General features: G+C 32.2%; 1 protein-coding gene across 2 annotated transcripts in view; it reads right to left on the bottom strand.

Annotated features, from left to right (window-relative positions):
* Positions 1 to 17731, bottom strand: part of TFPI (tissue factor pathway inhibitor) — a 128085-nt gene that overhangs the window by 18738 nt on the left and 91616 nt on the right. For both annotated transcript variants that reach the window (XM_074302907.1, XM_074302908.1), the window contains exons 4-5: positions 5472 to 5510; positions 507 to 683 (exon numbers count right to left, since the gene is read on the bottom strand). In XM_074302907.1, coding sequence (XP_074159008.1) covers positions 507 to 683; positions 5472 to 5510 — 216 coding nt within the window. The remainder of the gene's footprint in view (positions 1 to 506; positions 684 to 5471; positions 5511 to 17731) is intronic.

Below are 17731 nucleotides of genomic sequence, written 5' to 3'. Positions count from 1 at the left end.
TTAAGATCCATCATGTCAATAAATGTAGAATTGTTTAAAAAAAAAAAAAAAGAAGTGAGACATTTGGGGGCATTAAAAATATTTTTTGAGAAGCGGCATCTACATTGTCCTTAGGAGGGAGCTAGGAAGTTTAAAAGAATAACAATCTAATTAGACTAGGAATTATAAACTATAATATTATTAGTAAGGAATAAATATCAGGCTAATTTGACTGGAATAAATAGTGTGTGAAATGAAGTCATATGAAGTTAGTGTGGAAAGATAAGTGGGAGGCAGTTATATGAAAATTTTTGAATTTCAGAATGAAGATTTTATATATTCTTCTAAAATTAAGATGGATTCACTGAAGATATTTTGATACAGATTAATTTGTTCAAGATAAGCTATAGGTTCAAATTTATTCCATAGCTAAACCAGAAATAAGTGTACTATAAAACTTTAAATTTCTGTTATATGCCTTTAATATGTTTAAAAATAAGATATGGTACAACATAAAATCAACTTACATCCATCCTCACAGATATTCCTGCATTCTTCCAAAGAATCGAAGTTGTTGGCATTGCCTAGGCACCCGCCATACTTGAAAGGTTCACACTGTTTGGATTGATTATTATAGAAATACCTGGGAAGTAATCCTCGACAAATTCCAGAATCTTGTTCCAAAAAGCAGATTTCAGGTTTTTCTAGAATAATGATGATAATAATAAGACCATTGGATTTGTTTATAATGATAGCACTAGTTTTGGTTTAGGATTTAAAATAGCAAGAAAATTTCAATTTCCAACAAGTTTGTAGGAAAAATAAAAAAAAAGAAAAAGAAAAAATGAATAATATAATTTTTCATATCTATTTCTGAATTCTGACTAGTGAACTTGAAATGATCTCCTCTTTTGCAATAAATTCCTCAAACAACATGTAGGCAACATGTAGAACAACATTGGATAAGGTGTTATTTAATCCAATGTTCAATTTTAGCTGTTATCAAAGTAACAGTATGTAACCTGGATCATTAGCATCTCAGTGCTTCAATTGCTACGTCTATAAAGTAAAATAACTTACTAAGTTACCTCATGGGTAAAATAAAGACTAGTTAACTAGTTGATCTTCCAAGTTCTTTCTATCTTTAAACTGGTGAACTATTAAAGGGAGTGTATTTAGATTGCCAACATGATCAGTTTCATATGTGTAATGTTAATCAGTTTGTGTTGGCCTGAAAAAATGTTAATTGATTTAAGAACTGAATTACTTAGACATATTTTGACTACCATTCAACTTCCAACTATTGACAGAAGATGATATTTTGGTGGAAAAAAGGACCAGATGAAATATATGACTAATTGAAGCCCTTCACACTCTATTCTTGAACTGTTTCATTCTATCCTTTGACTATTAATAGTCTAAGCATACTTAAGATATGGTATGTTACTGAGTGCATGATTCAACAACTTTGATTGTTTGGAAAGATACTTAAAATGATGATTTATGGTAGAGCATCAATAGCAGTTCACAATGGAAAGGATAAAGTGGGAAGAGTTTGCTATCTATAAAATACAGTGTGTCTGATATTTAACAAGAGCACTATGGAAGGAAGGATTAAGAGTCAAAACAGGAAAGCGTTCCAGTGACATTTTCCTACATATATGTAATCCTTATTGTCCTGATACTTGACTGAACCCCAAGTAGAATGATAGGATTGTAGACTTCAGAGTTTCTCTAGATGAAATACATTGGTTTTCATTTTATAATGCAAACCAGGTCAGACCCAATCATTATCAAAGGATAGCCAAGAAATCTGAATGTCTGGCTTTGTTTACAAAATTAGTGGAACATTATCACAATTATCTGAATAAAGACATCTTTAGTCTTAGTTGCTATTGGTATCATATGTAGTTGATAATTGTATCAATCTTTTCTGTATATATTATCTCTCTTTTCCTTTCTCCCCCTCCTTTCTTTTCTTGCTTTTTATTTCTTTCCATCTTTCTTCCCTTACTTCCTTTTTCTTTTCTTTTTCTTTCTCTTTTTCATTGTAATATAGTTGGAAATCCACTACTGCTATTCATCTTACTTCACTTTTTTTTTCATTGATTTTCTTGTTATCCTTGAACTTTTGCTCTTTCAAATGATTTTTTTTTTTTTAAAATCTGTATAAAATAATTGTTTGGTAGTTTAATTAATATGTCATCAAATAAATTAATTAATTTAAGTAGAATTGCCATTTTTATTATATTGGCTTCATTTACCAACAAGCAATTAAGATCTATAGAATTGTTTAGATATGTATTTATCTGAAAAGTGTTTTATAATCATGTTTGTATAGTTACTGAATGTGTTTTCACTGATAGACACCTAAGTACATATTTTGTCTGTAGTTATTTTAAATGAAATCTGTCTTTCTATTTCTTTCTACTGGTTTTGGGGGCAATAAATAGGAAGGATGATGATTTATTGTGTTTATTTTATATTCTGTAGCTTTGCTAAAGTCGTTAATAATTTTGATTAGTTTTTTAGTTGATTTGCCAGGATCTCTAAGTATACCATTATATCATCTACAAAAGATGATAGTTTTTTTTTTTTTCCCCTCATTGCAAATCCTTATTCCTCAGTTCCTTTCTTTTGTTCCTAGTACTACAGAGAGAATTTGCATCATAATATTGAATGATAATGGTGAGAGTGGACATGCTTGTTTTACTCCTGACTTACTGGGAAAAATTGAGTTTCTCTCAATTATTCATAATGCTTATTTTTGATTTAAAAAGATACTAATCATTTTAAGGGAAAAATAACAACAACATTTATTCTTGTGGTGACTAGTGATTTTAATAGGAATAGGTTTATTATGTGAAAAGCTTTTTCTATATCTATTGATATGAGCATATGATTTTTTGGTTAGTTTTGTAATTGATATGTTTATAGTTTTCCTGATGAACCCAGCTGTGCTGCTGGCACAAATCATACCTGGTCATAATTTAAGATTTTTGCGGCATATTACTATAGTCTACTTGCTAGTATTTAACTTAAAACTTTCCCATTCACATTCATTAGGAAAAATACATATCATTTTCTTTCTATTTTTGCTGTCCCTGTTTTACATATCAAAATCATAATTGGGTCATGTAAGACATTTTTTGGCATTCCTTTACTTTTTTTTTTTTCAAATAGCTTACATATTTTTGGAATTATTTGTTCTTTACATAATTGATGGAATTCACTTTTAAATCCATCTATTCCTAGACAATTTAAAATTAGAATTATTTAAGTATTGTATTTTATATTCTGTTATTAGAGGCAAATTATGTTATGGTAAATGTTCATTATTAGTTTTGTTGGCATATAATTGAAGAAACTGTCTTCTAATAATTACTTTAATTTTATCTTCATTAGTGGTGTATTCATTCTTTATATTTTTCTATTGGTAATTTGGTTTTCTTTTTTTTTAAATTCAAACTAACCAAAATATCTTTATTTTTTTCTTATAAAGCTACATCATAGATCATTAGTCCAATAGGTTTTTTGTGCTTTTGAGTTTATTAATATCTCTTTTGATTTTGGAGATCTCTTTGTTGCTTTTTAATTAGGAGATTAAAATTTGACTTTTATTTTTAGTTTTTTGTTCTTGTTGTAGCATGTCCAACTAATTAATGTTATCATTTTATCTTTTGCTGATATGCATCTTTAGATATAAAATTTCTCTTACATACTGCTTTGATTGTATCTGACAAATTTTGCTTTATCCTCTTTAATGAAAAATTTGACTGCTTCTATGATTTGTTCCTTGAGCCATTTGTTCTTTAAGATTAATTTTTAATTAATTTGATTCTCTTATTTTATTCTTTCTTATTGAATGTTTTTATTGCATCATGATCAGAAAAGAGTATATTTGACATATCTGATTTTCTGCATTTGTTTGTGAGATTGGCATGCCTTAATACATGATAATTATTTGTGAAGGTACCATGCACAACAGAGAAATTGGTTTATATCTTTCTATTTCCATTCACTTTTTTCTACAGGCCCATCATACCTCAATTTTCTAAAGTTCTATTCATCACTTTAAATTAAGGTTGTATATAATCTAGTGATCACTGTTTTGCTTATCTGCATTCTAATCTTTACCCAAAAAGGACCAGCAGACATTTCTCTGTCCTGAAATTGCTACCAGGAACTAAGAACTCCATTCTCTCCATTTTTTCCACGCTGAAACTATGACTAGGGCCCTTGCTCCCTTGTGACTGAAAGCATTTCTCTCTATCCTGAAAATGCTATTTGAAATGGGGTGAATTGATAAGTAGCACCCAGTCCTATATGCAGTGGATGCATAAGGATCCCTCTTTCTATAACCTCTTTGGGCAATAGACTATTGGTTGGTCCCTCTGCCTCACTTGTCCTCTATTTTAGTCCAGATCTTCTCAACTGTCAAAATGATCTTCCTAAAGTACAAATCTGATCATGATCCACAATTTAATCAATTGAAGCAGTATCCTATTAGCACCAAGGTGAAATATAAAAGCTCTTGTTTGTTAAAGCTTCTGAAAAAAGGAAACTACGGAAGCCAGAAATCAGAGATAAGAAGTGAGAAAATTCTAGGGAGGAGAAATAGTCACTGAAAATAATTAGAATTGGGAAATAAAGTGTCATGTTCATGGAATTACAGTTTCACTATCAATGGATTGCAGGATATTTAGAGGTAAGTAAGATAGAAGAAAATAATAAACATGGAAAGGAGGAAAATTATAAAAAGTTTTAAGAATCACATTTGAACTTTATGTTTTACACTTAATCCTGAAGATAATAGTAAGACGCTAGTATTTATCATGCAGAGATAGACATTAGATAGCATTCATATATTACTTGAAGATTTAAAAATACTTTACATAAATGATCTTAATTGATCTTCCTGCTGTCTCTATGGAAGAAACTACTTAAGGCATATTGGTATCCTAGTTTTGTATATGAGGAAATTTAAATTCAGAGATATTGTTTTGTTCATGACCATACAACTGGAGCAGTTAGATGACACTGGATAGAGCTCTAAGATGGGAACCAGAAAAACTCATCTTTGTGAGTTCAAATTTCACCTTATACACTTATTGAATGTGGGACTCTGGGCAAGGCATTTAACACTCTTTGCCTCCATTCTTTATTTGCAAAATGATTTGGAGAAATAAATGGCAAATCACTCCAGAAAAAAACATATTGGGTCTTAGAAAGTTGTATATGACTAAATAAGAACAAATACAACAGATAGGTATTTGAGGCAGGATTTAAAGCCTTCCTTCTTCTTAGCCTTTATTTTATTTTATTTAAATGTGTAATAAAATGCCTTGCACTTTATTTAAATTTAGAGCATTTGTCATTATTTCAATGACAAATGCCACTTGAAATAAAAATTAGCTTAAAACCCTTCCCAGGAAATTCAGACAGGCAATTTCCACATAAACCATTTTAATAAGCCACAGAAGTTAATTTACCTTGTTGAAATTTTGTCTTTACAGTCTTCAATGGGTATTCTACAAAACAAAATAAATGTAAAAATTATTATCTGATTCAAATGTATTACAATTAATTAATTTTAATAATCTAATGCACTATACTTTTAGACTAATTTATTGTTTATTTTTCAGAGTTGTCCTTCCATTTTATTATTACATGCTAATGAGATAGATTGAGGTTTTTTTAAAATAGTGTCTTATTTTTCCAATGATATGTAAGAAGTTTTCAACATTCATTATTTATTTCTTACTCCCTCTCTTGCCTCCTCTTCTCCCCAGACAACAAGAAATCTAATATAGATTATACCTGTACAATCAGTTTAAACATATTGTCATAATTGTCATGTGCTGAAAAAAAATCAAAACAATAGGGGAAAACCAGGAGAATGAAAAAGCAAACAAACAAAAAGATGAAAATAGTATACTTCAATCTTTATTCAGTCTACATAGTTCTCTCTCTGAATATGAATGGCATTTTCTATCCCAAGTCTATTGTAATTGTACAAATGAAGCTAATTAAAAGTTAACTTTTAAAAATTAGTTAAAATCTTTTATCCTGTCAATAATGTAGAGATTCTTATTTGGGGTTATGGGCTCCTTTGGCCAGGTTCTGATGAAGCCTGTATATACTCTTCTCAGATATGAACACTTTTGAGGAGGGACAAGTTGAAAAAAGAGAGAATAGATTAAATAAGGGGAAATACAATTAGCACAATAAATGCTTTTTTATTATTTTAGTTGCTTTTTAAAATTTATTTTTAATACATATTGCTTGAATCATGTTGGAAGAGAAAAATCAGAATAAAAAGGAAAAACCATGAGAGAGAGAGAAAAAAAAACCAAAAAAACAAAACAGAAAAGAGAAGTGAATATGGCGTGTGTTGATTTACATTCAATCTCCATAGTTCTTTTTCTGGATGTAAATGGCATTTTCTATCCAAAGTCTATTGGGATTGCCTTGGATCATTGGATCACTGAGAAGAACCAATCTTCCATAGCTGATCATCAAAACTTCTTGCTGTTATTGTGAGCAATTTATTCCTTGTTCTATTTGTTTTGCTTAGCATCAGTACAATTGTATTTATGACAAAACATTGAAAAGGTCTCACTTCTCAAAAATATAGAGAACTTAGTCAAATATATAAAAATAAGAACCATTCCCTAATTGAGGAATGATCAAAAGATATGAACAGTTTCAAATGAAGTAATCAAATCCACGTATAAGCATATGAAAATTTCTCCAATTCAGTATTGATTGGAGAAACACAAATTAAAACAGTTCTGAAGTACTACTACATAGCTATCACATTGACTAAGAAGAGAAAATGAAAATGACAAATGGTGGAGGGGATGTGGGGAAAGTGAGACATTAATGCCCTGTTGGTGGAGTTGTGAACTGATCCAACCATTCTGTTGAGCAAACTTTGTGCAAAGAAATATAAAACCAGACATTCCTTGTTGACCTAGAAATACCAAATATTAGATTGGTAATCCAAAAGATATTTTTAAAAACAGAAAGAAAAAGGATCTATACATACAAAAATTATAGCAGCTCCTTTCTGACAGCAAAGAATTGGAAATTAAGGTGATGCCCATCAATTAGGGAATGGCTAAACAAATTGTGATACATGATTATGATGACCTACTATTATGCTATTAAAAATGACAAACAGAATAATTTCAGAAAAACCTAGAAAGACTTTCATGAATTGATGCAAAGTGAAATGCACTGTGTACAAAGTAACAGCAATATTGTCACATGATAAGTAGTGAATGACATAACTATGATCTGTAATCCAAGACAACTCTGAAGGTCTTGTGATAGAAAATACTATGAATCCCCAAAGAAAGAACTGATGGTGTCTGAATACATATGGAAGCATACATTTTTACTTTGTTTATTTTGTTGTTGTTTTTTGGGGGGAGGGGGAGTCTATGTTTTCTTTCACCACAAGACTATTATGGAAAGGTTTTGATTGACTATATATGTCTAACTATAGCAAATTGTTTATAATTTCTATGAGGGGAGTGAGGAAGAGGAAGGGAGAATATTTGAAATTCAAAAGTTTTAAAAATAACTTTGAATTGTTTTTCATATAGCTGGGAGAGAGAGAGAGAGAGAGAGAGAGAGAGGAGAGAGAGAGAGAGAGAGAGAGAGAGAGAGAGAGAGAGAGAGAGAGAGAGAGAGAAGGAGAGAGTAAGTGTGTGTTTATGAACTCCAGATGAAGAGCTCCTATGAAAGGAATTCTTTTTAGAAGAACCAATATATAATTTGTTCTTCTTTAGACCTTACTTGTACCTGGAAAAAAAGGGTTTGGAATTCAAAATGTTATCAAAATGTGCTAAAGCTTTCCTCATAGAAGTATTTGAATCATCAACTGACATTCTTCTTTTAGGAATTTGATTTATATAGATAAGCTTTAGTTGCAACAATCCATAATTTTTTTTTTCTGAAGAAAAAAAGGAGAGAATTTATTGGAAATGACTTGTTTAATATTACAGTAAATGTCAGAAGTTGCGATTGAACCCAGATTTTTCTGAATAAAAATCCCTTTTGCATTCTGCCTTTATCAGTTTTATTTGACTTTAGTAAGTGAAATTTGTTTAAGAATATGTATGGATTACAAACAAGTCATATTTTAAGCTAATCTGATGATGAAAGAATATACTGACTAAAAAGAGATTAGTCTCATGTAAATGCATAATATTTGAAACATAAAGATACAGTCCTTAGAAATATGTATATTTTATTCTGAAAGATAATATATTTTCTTAAAAGTTCAAGATATCTCTGAGATTGCAAATCCCAAGTGTGTTTAAAAAAAGAAAAAAAAAAATTTAGTTCACATCTATTCCTGACAAGTAGTTGTTATCCATACTGATTCATTGATTGTAGTTTGAAAATCCAATACTTTCATATATTTAGTTTGAAATGAGTCACATAGCATCAATGGCAAGCTAGTGTAATTGAAGAAATAGGGAGGGCAGGAAACATGTGTCAGGCAAGTCAGACTAGCATTACCACCTTGACCATAATCACCACCTCTACCATAATCTCCTTTCAAATCCAGATGAAAATTTCACAGGATCTTGAACTTGAGTCCTGGGAATTATCAATGTCCTCTAAACCATCAGATTTTGTTCTATCCCAACCCCATGGCCATCAGTCAGAATAGAAATTGTTATGGAAAAGGAGTTTACTTTCCTCATTGTCACCAGCATATGACTGACATCCATAAATTGATAAGCATTGGAGCCCTGGCAACACTGATCATAACTTGGATTAAACTTCTAGCCCAATCTTCTACCTGTCACCTAAGAAAGAAATTCACTGTGAACAAAAAGGAGGGAGGAAATCTTCACAACTACTAAGCTGCCACAGAAAGGGCAATCCAGCCTGACTGAAGTAGCAGAATTCCCTGAAACAGAAGGAGGCAGCATCACCATGACCACCATTCACTCTCCGATTCTGGTGGATACAATTCAGAGTTCTAAAATGAAGAAGGTTTGAATTCACAATGATTTCATGTTAATGTCAGCAGCCATTAGCCTGTGAAGTAAGTCTTGCGTAAAAAAAATGCAGCCTGGCAACATTTCTGTAAATATTACAGCTATAATATGTGTTGAAGACCCAGAAAAGAAAAGTTTTTGCTACCACTGTGCTTTGCTCTGTCAAATGGTTCAACATCAGAAACTGATATGATTTTCTCACTATAAATGATATTAAAGAAAAGTATTATCTTTTTTTTTTTTTTTTTTTTTAGTGCATACTAAGACCAGAGGGCCTTGGCATTTGACCTCTAGCTTTAACCTTTCAAAAATGTTTTTTTCCTCTATTACAACACAAGAGCTTCTTAAGAATAGGGGCTTCCTTACTTTTATCCAATACATTGTGCAAGCCTTAGTCCCTTGCTTTGCACATTGTAAGCACACATTCATAATTAATTAATATAAGTTGATGGCAAAATTAGTAAAATTCTGTGACACTAAATAATCATTTCTTAATATTCCCCCGAAATATTCAGAGTTGAATTCACGATTGAGAGAGTGAAAGCCAGAATGGTAGAACAAAAAAGAACCACCCTCCTGTATAGGGACAAGAGTAAAAAACAAAAACAAAAACAAAACAGTGCATTGAATTTGGACTATTTCTGCTATATCTTCACTCAAAATTTTCTACTTATTTTTAACCCTGGTTTTTCAGTTTTAGTCTAAATCCACTTATATTTAAATGATTCCAAATTTTCCAAGATTAAAAAACAACAACCCCACAACATTCTGAATATTGTCTGTGATGAAGATCTATAATTTGTAGGTCTTGTACTGTCTTACAAAAGCCTAGTAAATATATTAACAGACTCCCAGGTAAGGCTCCCTAACCTAATATTCTGTTCCCACACTATTAGTAACTATTTCTAACTTTATGAGATAAGTTTCAGAAAAAAAAAGTACTAAAGTGAAGAAAATTTCAGCAACTTTTATAAAAGATAATGGAATAAAGATGAAGAATTTCCTGACAGATCAGTATAGCAGAACATTCATTATATTCGCTTTAGGAAACAACTGAAAATATGGCATCTTGATTCCTAAACATTTGTATTCAGTTTGATTTAGTACTAGAAAAACTTAATTTTAAATATGAACTTATTGTTAATACCTGTAATCACATGGGATCAGCTTACTAAAAATAAAGTCAAAGAAAATATTTCCCAATTCCAAATCTAAAGTAGGAAGACTTAAAAAGACCAAAGAGAGCAAAAGAGGAGCCTTGTTTGTTATATTATAATGCTTACATATTTTTATAAAAACTCATAAAACTCAGAACATTTGGGAAAATTTATGATCAAAATTAATATTCTATTTGTTCCTCTGGGGAAATATCTCTATAAAACTAAAAATCTATATTGTAATTAGAGAAAGTTGTCTTTACATTTATATAATACATTATTATTTAGAAAACATATGCCTATGATTGCATTTATTTGCTTTTTAAAATTTTAAATAGTGATGTGTCTTTGAGGTTTTGAATGTAGATATTTTAGCACTGTTGTATTCTTTGTATTCTTCTAAATTTGTTTTCTTCCTGGCACCATAACTTCCTATGATAAGGTTTTTATTTCTCATCTCTTTTAGTCTATTTCAATATTTTAAAAATTGAAACCTTCTCCTTATTTTCTTCAGATAACTTTTTTTTTTTTTTTAACCTCCTTTCCCCACATGGCCAAGTCTGCTTTTAAAGTGTTGTTTTCTTCATTGTATTTTTATACATTTTGTTTTAATATTCTGTGCTTTCTTTATCAAACTATTGATTTTTTTTCATAATTCTCTTGCATTGTTCTTCTTTTCCAAATTTTTCTTTTGTTTCTCTTATTGGATTTTTGAAGTCTTTTTAAAGCTCTTCAACAGTTCTTTTTGGGCCTGAGAAGTAGGTCAGTGTCCTAAGTTTCTTTTGCAAGGGGCTGTAGGTACTGGCTGTTAATCCGGTATTATACAAGGACTACAAGGGAAAAGGCTGTATTGTTCTGGGGCTGTGGAATGCCTGGTGCTGTATACATTGGAGATTGTGTCACTTAATCTGGACTGGGATTCAGTACTTCCCAGTGACTTGTTGAGTAAATGCCTACTTCTGGTTTACTAGGGCATTGCCTGCCCTGGACTATATTCCTCTATTACCAAAATAAGAAAGACATTTCCTACCTATATTTTAAATTGTATGGAGCCAAAAAAATTGTTTCAATCTATCTTTATGCTGGTTCTGTCTTTCCAGAATTCATTTTGAGGTAATATTTTATAGTTGCTCTAGGTGAATATGGGAAAGTTCAGGTGATTTACTGCTTACTCTCCCATTGTGCTCCCCCTCCCTCTTTCCTCCTTTTCCTCTTCTTCCCTACCTCTCTCCCTCCTTCCCTCTCTCCTTTCCTCCCTTTTCCCCCCCTCCCTCCTTTTTTCCCTCCCTTCTTCCCTTCCTTCCTTCCTTCCTTCCTTCCTTCCTTCCTTCCTTCCTTCCTTCCTTCCTTCCTTCCTTCCTTCCTTTCTTCCTTCCTTCCTCTCTCCCTTCCTCCCTTTCTCCTTCTCTCTGTCTCTGTTTTTCTCTCTCCTTTCTTCTTTCCCCATCATTCATATAAAAATCATTTTGAATAATTTCACATGTATAATTGTTATGTCATTTGCATTTTCAGGAGTTAGGGAGGCTTTAAAGAATGGAATAGATTTTAGAAATCAAATTTTTAAAAGAAAATCTTTTAAAAATCAATTTTTTTTATGTTTTTAAAAACTACTAAGAGAAGCAAATATTTAAGATGAAGGAAAGTTTGATATTATATCTACCTCCCTATGCTTTGTACTCACAGCCTTAGTCTTACAATTCTGGCTAAAAATCTACTTTGTACTGCATTTATGTATATGTTTATTAAAGCCTAACCAGTTTTTTCTGCTATTCCTGGGGCCCCATTTCTACATTTTTCTTAAAGCCCCTACTCCATAATCTCTTAGAATAGGAGAGGCTACTTTGGCAATCAGTCAAGCCCCTTCATTTACAAATTAAGAGTACATTGTCTAAGGAATCAATAAGAGAAAACTGCAGGGAGACTTTCATCTAAGTGTAAAAATGAGATATCGACAATATTTGTATCTATTTTATAGCACTAAGACAGTCCTACAAATAATGTAGGCATAATAATATCTGCTTCTTAAAATTAAAAAAAAAAAAAAAAAACAACTCATGAAAAGCTCATAAAGAACTTCAAATACCAAATAAGAGAAACAGAAAAAAAAAAGATTGGGAAAAGAAATGAGAGGATCATGAAAAAAAAAAAGCAACATTTTGATAAAGGAAGCAAAAAATGGCAGAAAATCTTAGTCAGGAAGTCAGGAGCTGCTTGAGCTCTTCCAGTTTTCATTGAAAACCACATGAAACCAAGCTTCTGAATATAATCTGACAGAAGAAAACTATGCTCCAGTTCAAGATAGATTGGAAAAAACTTCAAGAAAGGTCAGTCTCACTGGGGTGAAAAGGGGTATAAACCTCAGTGCAGACAGAACCTGGGAAAGCCCGTGAGAGGGTCTTAATCACCGCAGATCAGCAACTGAGATCCTCAGTCCTGGCTTAGTAGTAGAGCAAATCTCCAGGCCCAGTCAGAACTTAGAAGGCAAATTCTGGGAAAGCTGTTTCCTGGAAAGAACAGATAAAGCTACCACCTGTAAACATTAGAGACCACTGTGCTTAAAGCAAAAGCTCAGAATTGCTCAGAGAAAGTGTCCCTTTAACCCCAGGAACAAAGCTCAATCATAAAAGTTTAATAAAAAAAAGAGGAAATACAGAAAGAAAAGTAAAGAAAATAAACACAGAAAAGAGACTTGACCATAGAAAGCTTCTATAGTTTTAGGGAACACCAAAACACCAACTCAGACAAGGACAAAATGTATTCAGAGAAAATTCCAAAGAAAGTTCTAAACTGGTCTCAAGATAAAAGAGGCTTTGTTGAAGTTTTAATTAAAAGCCAAATAAGAGAGGCAAAAGGAAAGATGGGAAAAGAAATGCAATTGGCAAAAGGCAAAAAAAAAAAAAGAAAACAGAAAAAAAAAAAAAGAAATCCATTAAAAAAACAACAAATTAATTATTAATTAAGATTAATCGAATGGAAAAAGAGATATGAAAATTAATTGAAGAAAATCACACATTAAAAACTAGAACTGGGCAAATGGAAGCTAATGACTCTATAAGGCATCAAGAATCAAACAAAGTAAAAAGAGGAAATAAGAAAATGTAAAATATTTCTGCAAAAACAGCGAACCTGAAAAATAGATCCAGGAGAGATAATTTAAAAATTATTGGTCTATCTGAAGGCCATGAACCAAAAAAAAAAAAAAAAAAAAAAAAAAAAAGACTGGATACCATTATTTAAGGGTTCATTAAGGAAAACTGTCCTTATATATTAGAAACAGAAGGGGAAACAGTCATTGAAAAATCCATCAATGACCTAGGGAAAGATATCCCACTGTTAATGACTATGCCTTAGTGAAGGGGCAAGTCAATTCTCTGAGAGTCTCCACAGCTGTGAATTATTACACTTGAAGGAGTTGCAAAGCAGCTATCAAAGATGTTCCTTGTGGATTGGGAATGAAATAAATTGGAGGCAGAGTGAAGAGGAGAGAGGTCAGAGAACAGCAACTGCCTCTCATTCTCCTTGTATCATCATCATTCATCCTCTCATATGAAGAGATCCATTCTACAGGTCTGAGTTAGACTTCCAGCAGCCATTGGCAAGTGGCTCCCATATCAAAACATATGGCGACCCATGTTGGGTGCTAAAATGTAGTGTGCTTTCTAGAGACCCCAAATTGGGGTGCCAAAATATACTGTTTGAATATACTCTAACTCTCTGGAGGATCTTGGGACCAGCCTTGGTCTTAGTGGAGGAGTTAAAAAGGCAGGAGACTCATAAGGATGGTCAAAGATAGACTTCTTATTTCAAGTCCTCTCAGCCCTTAAATACCTTAGTATGATTACATCTTTATAGCACACTAAGCATGTGCCAACTAGAGAACCATTATATCATCACATCACATTGAGCAAGTATGAGCACCCTGCTATTGATATGTAAATCCTTCTCTTTAATGTAAGTATCCCTTGCTTCAAGTAGAACACAGGTGGTCATGCCCTCCCTGACTTCTCAGGAAGGGTGAGAACACCAAAAGGAGGTGGGGAGCCAAACCAGACATTGTCAGCAGGTCCCCTCTGGGCTGTAGGGTCTTTATACCTTACACAGAATTCTCCCACTATCTGCGGTCCTCTATATCCCAGAAAGAAAGTGGGATATAGCAAAAGTATCTTAGTGAGAGACATCAATTTTTTCATCTCAGAATTAGATAACTCTAATCATAGCATAAAAAACAAAAACGTTAAGGAGGTGAACAGAATTATATTAGAGCCCTCTGAGGAAAATTGAATACAGATAAAAAGGAATATATATATTTTTTCTCAGTAGTACATGACTCTTACACAAAAATTGACCACTAATTATGGCATTAAAAAACTTCATAATCAAATGAAGAAAGGCAGAAATATTAGATGCGTTCTTTTCAAATAATGATGCAATAAAAATTACATTTCATAAAAAAGATGTGGGAAAGATAAATTTAAAATAATTGGAAATTAGACAATTTATTCCTAAAGGATGACTGAGGCCAGGAACATATCATACAAACCATAAGTAATTTCACAGAAGAGAATAGAAAACAAGACAACAAAATTTGTGGGATTCAGCCAAAAAATAAGGAGAGTTTTACTTGATAATTTCTGAAATTTTATTTCTAGGGTCTTTGTGCTGATTGTGGATTTCAGGAAGTTCAATAATAAATTATTTCTACCTACACTATTTTCCCTAATTGTTTTCTTTTATCTGATGAGATATTTTATATTTCATTCTATTTACTTTCATTCTTTTGACTTTGCTTAATTGTTTCTTGATGTCTCATGAAGTCATTAGCTTTCAGTTGCCGATTCTAATTTTTAAGGATTCTTTTCTTTAATGAGCTTTTTCAGCTCCATTCAATTTGGTCTATTCTAATTTTTAAGGAATTATTTTCTTCAAATAGGCAAAATTCTGTTTTTTTTTTTTTTTTTTTTTTTTTCAGAGATCTTAGGGGTGTGGTGTTTTTGTATTTTTTTGTTGTGCTTTTATATTAAGCTGTTCATTCTCTTTTTAAAATTTTCTTCCTTTAATTTTTTTTCTTTTCTTTTTTAACATTAAAGCATTTGAAGCCAAAATGGTGGTGGAATAAAGTAAGGAAGGTACTCAATCTCTCCCAGTTTCCCTTGGAAACCACATGAAACCCAAGCCTCTGAACAAAGTATGAGGGAATGAAATCCTTCCCCAGCTCAACATAGACTGAACAAACTTCAAGAAAGTTCAGTCTCACTGATATTTGTGAATACTGGGAAAGCCAGTGAGAGGGAATTTATTAGAGCAAATCAGCAACTAAAATCTTCAGGTCTGGCTCAGTAGAAGAGCAAATCAGTGGGGAAGTTTCCAATCGCAGCTCAGAAGGCAAACTCTGGGAAATAAAACTGTTTCCTGAACAAAGCAGGCAAAACACATTGCCCCTGTGCTCAGAGCCAAGGCTCAAAGCTACCTACACAGGATGCTTGGGCCAGTGTCACCTTTACCCCAGACTTCCAGCTTAAAAGTTAAAAGAGAGAGAGAGAGAGAGAGAGAGAGAGAGAGAGAGAGAGAGAGAGAGAGAGAGAGAGAGAGAGAGAGAGAGAGAGAGAGAGAGAGAGGAGAGAGAGAGAGAGAGAGAGGAAATACCAAAAGAAAAGGAAAGAAAATGATCAAGAAACAGAAAAGAATATGCAGAATAGAAAGCTACTATGGTGACAGGGTAGACCAAAACACAAACTCAAGAGAATGACAGAATGTCCACAGAAGAATTCTCAAAAGAATGATATAAATTGATCTTAAGCTCAAAGAGACTTTTTGAAAATATTCATAAAACATTTCAAAAGGCAAATAAGAGAGATAGAAGAAAAAAATGAGAGGTAAGCCTGAGAGAATCAACAATTTGGAAAATGAAGAAAAAAATTATCTCAAGAAAACAACAATTTAAACAGTAGAATAAATCAAATGGAAAAATATACAAAAGATAACTGAAGAAAATTACACATTAAAAACTAGAACAGAGCAAATAGAAGCACATGACTTTGTGAGACAGCAAGAATCATCAAAAAAATTAAAAAGAAGGAAAAAAATGGAAGAAAATGTGAAATACCTCATTGGCAAAAACGTCAAACTGGAAAATAAATTCAGAAAAGACAATTTAAAAATTATTGGCCTACTTGAAGTCATGACCAAAAAAAAAAAAAAAAAAAAAAAATCTGGATAGCATTCTACAAGAAGTCACTAAGGAAAACTGTCCCAAGATTCTAGAAACAGAGGGGGAAATAATCATTGAAAGAATCCATCCTTCACTTCTGAAAGAAATTGCATAAGAAAAACCCCAAGGAACATTGTTTCAAAACTCCAAAACTATAATCTCAAGGTAAAAATACTTCAAACTGCCAGACAAAAACAATTCAAATATCAAAGAGCAACAGACAGAACTACCTAGGATCTGGCAGCTTCTACAATAAAGGATCAAAGTACCTGGAATAACATAATCCAGAAAGCAAAGAACCTGGGGGTTACAATCAAGAATTAACAATCCAGTATGATTCACCATCATCTTTCAGTGGGGGAGGAGAAGTTTCAATGATGTTATAGACTTTCAATCATTTCTATTGAACAAACCAGAACTAAACAGAATATTTAATCTGCAAACACAGAACTCAAGAAAGCCATAACAAAGTAAACAGAGGGAAATTTTATATATATATATATATATATTTAAAGATTAAACTGTTTATGTCCCTAGGTGGAAAAACAATATCTTTAATTCTTGTGAACTATATCTGTCCCTGAGACAAACAGGGGGGCATCACACAGACTGAGGGTATAATTGTGAATGGACTTTGATATGATGACATCAAATCAGTGAGGGCAGAAATACTAAGGAAAAAGGTAAGAGAAGGGGAAAAGGGTTGATAGAAAATAAGATAGTGGGTTAAAAAAAAACACTATAATCAAAGAGAGAGGGGTGATAGGAGATAAAGTAGTGGGATAAAGTAGTAAGAGAAGGGGGAGGAGTGATAGAAGATAAGATCATGGGTGGGGTGGTTAAAAAACACATGCCTAAGGAGAGGATGGAAAGAAAGATCAAAAGTAGATACAGAGAGAATGTGAATGGGATGAACTCTCCCAAGGGAATTGCAGAGTGGATTACAAAACAGAATCCTATGATATGTTCTTTACAAGAAACACATTTGACATGGAGAGACACATAACAGAATAAAGGCAAAAGGCTGGACAGAATTTATTATACTTTATCTGAAGTAAAAAAAAAAAAAAAAGCAGAGATAGCAATTCTGATCTCAGATAAAACAAAAGTGAAAACAGATCTTATTAAAAGAGATAAGGAGTACATCTTGATAAAAGGTACTGTAAATAATGAAGTAGTAATGATACTAAATGTGTATGCACCAAATGTATGCAGGCAAATTCCTAGAGACTTTTAAGCCAGGAAGAAATGGACAGTAAAACTATTCTAGTAGGGAACTTCAAGCTTTCTCTCTTAGAATCAGACAAATCTAACCACAAAATAAACAAGAAAGCAACTAGGGAGGCTAATTAGATCCTAGAAAG

Source organism: Sminthopsis crassicaudata, chromosome 3 (genome assembly GCF_048593235.1).
Source record: "Sminthopsis crassicaudata isolate SCR6 chromosome 3, ASM4859323v1, whole genome shotgun sequence".
Classification (NCBI taxonomy): Eukaryota; Metazoa; Chordata; class Mammalia; order Dasyuromorphia; family Dasyuridae; genus Sminthopsis; species Sminthopsis crassicaudata.
The sequence above is the reverse complement of the archived record's forward strand: the minus strand, read 5'-3'. Positions and strand labels throughout refer to the sequence as shown.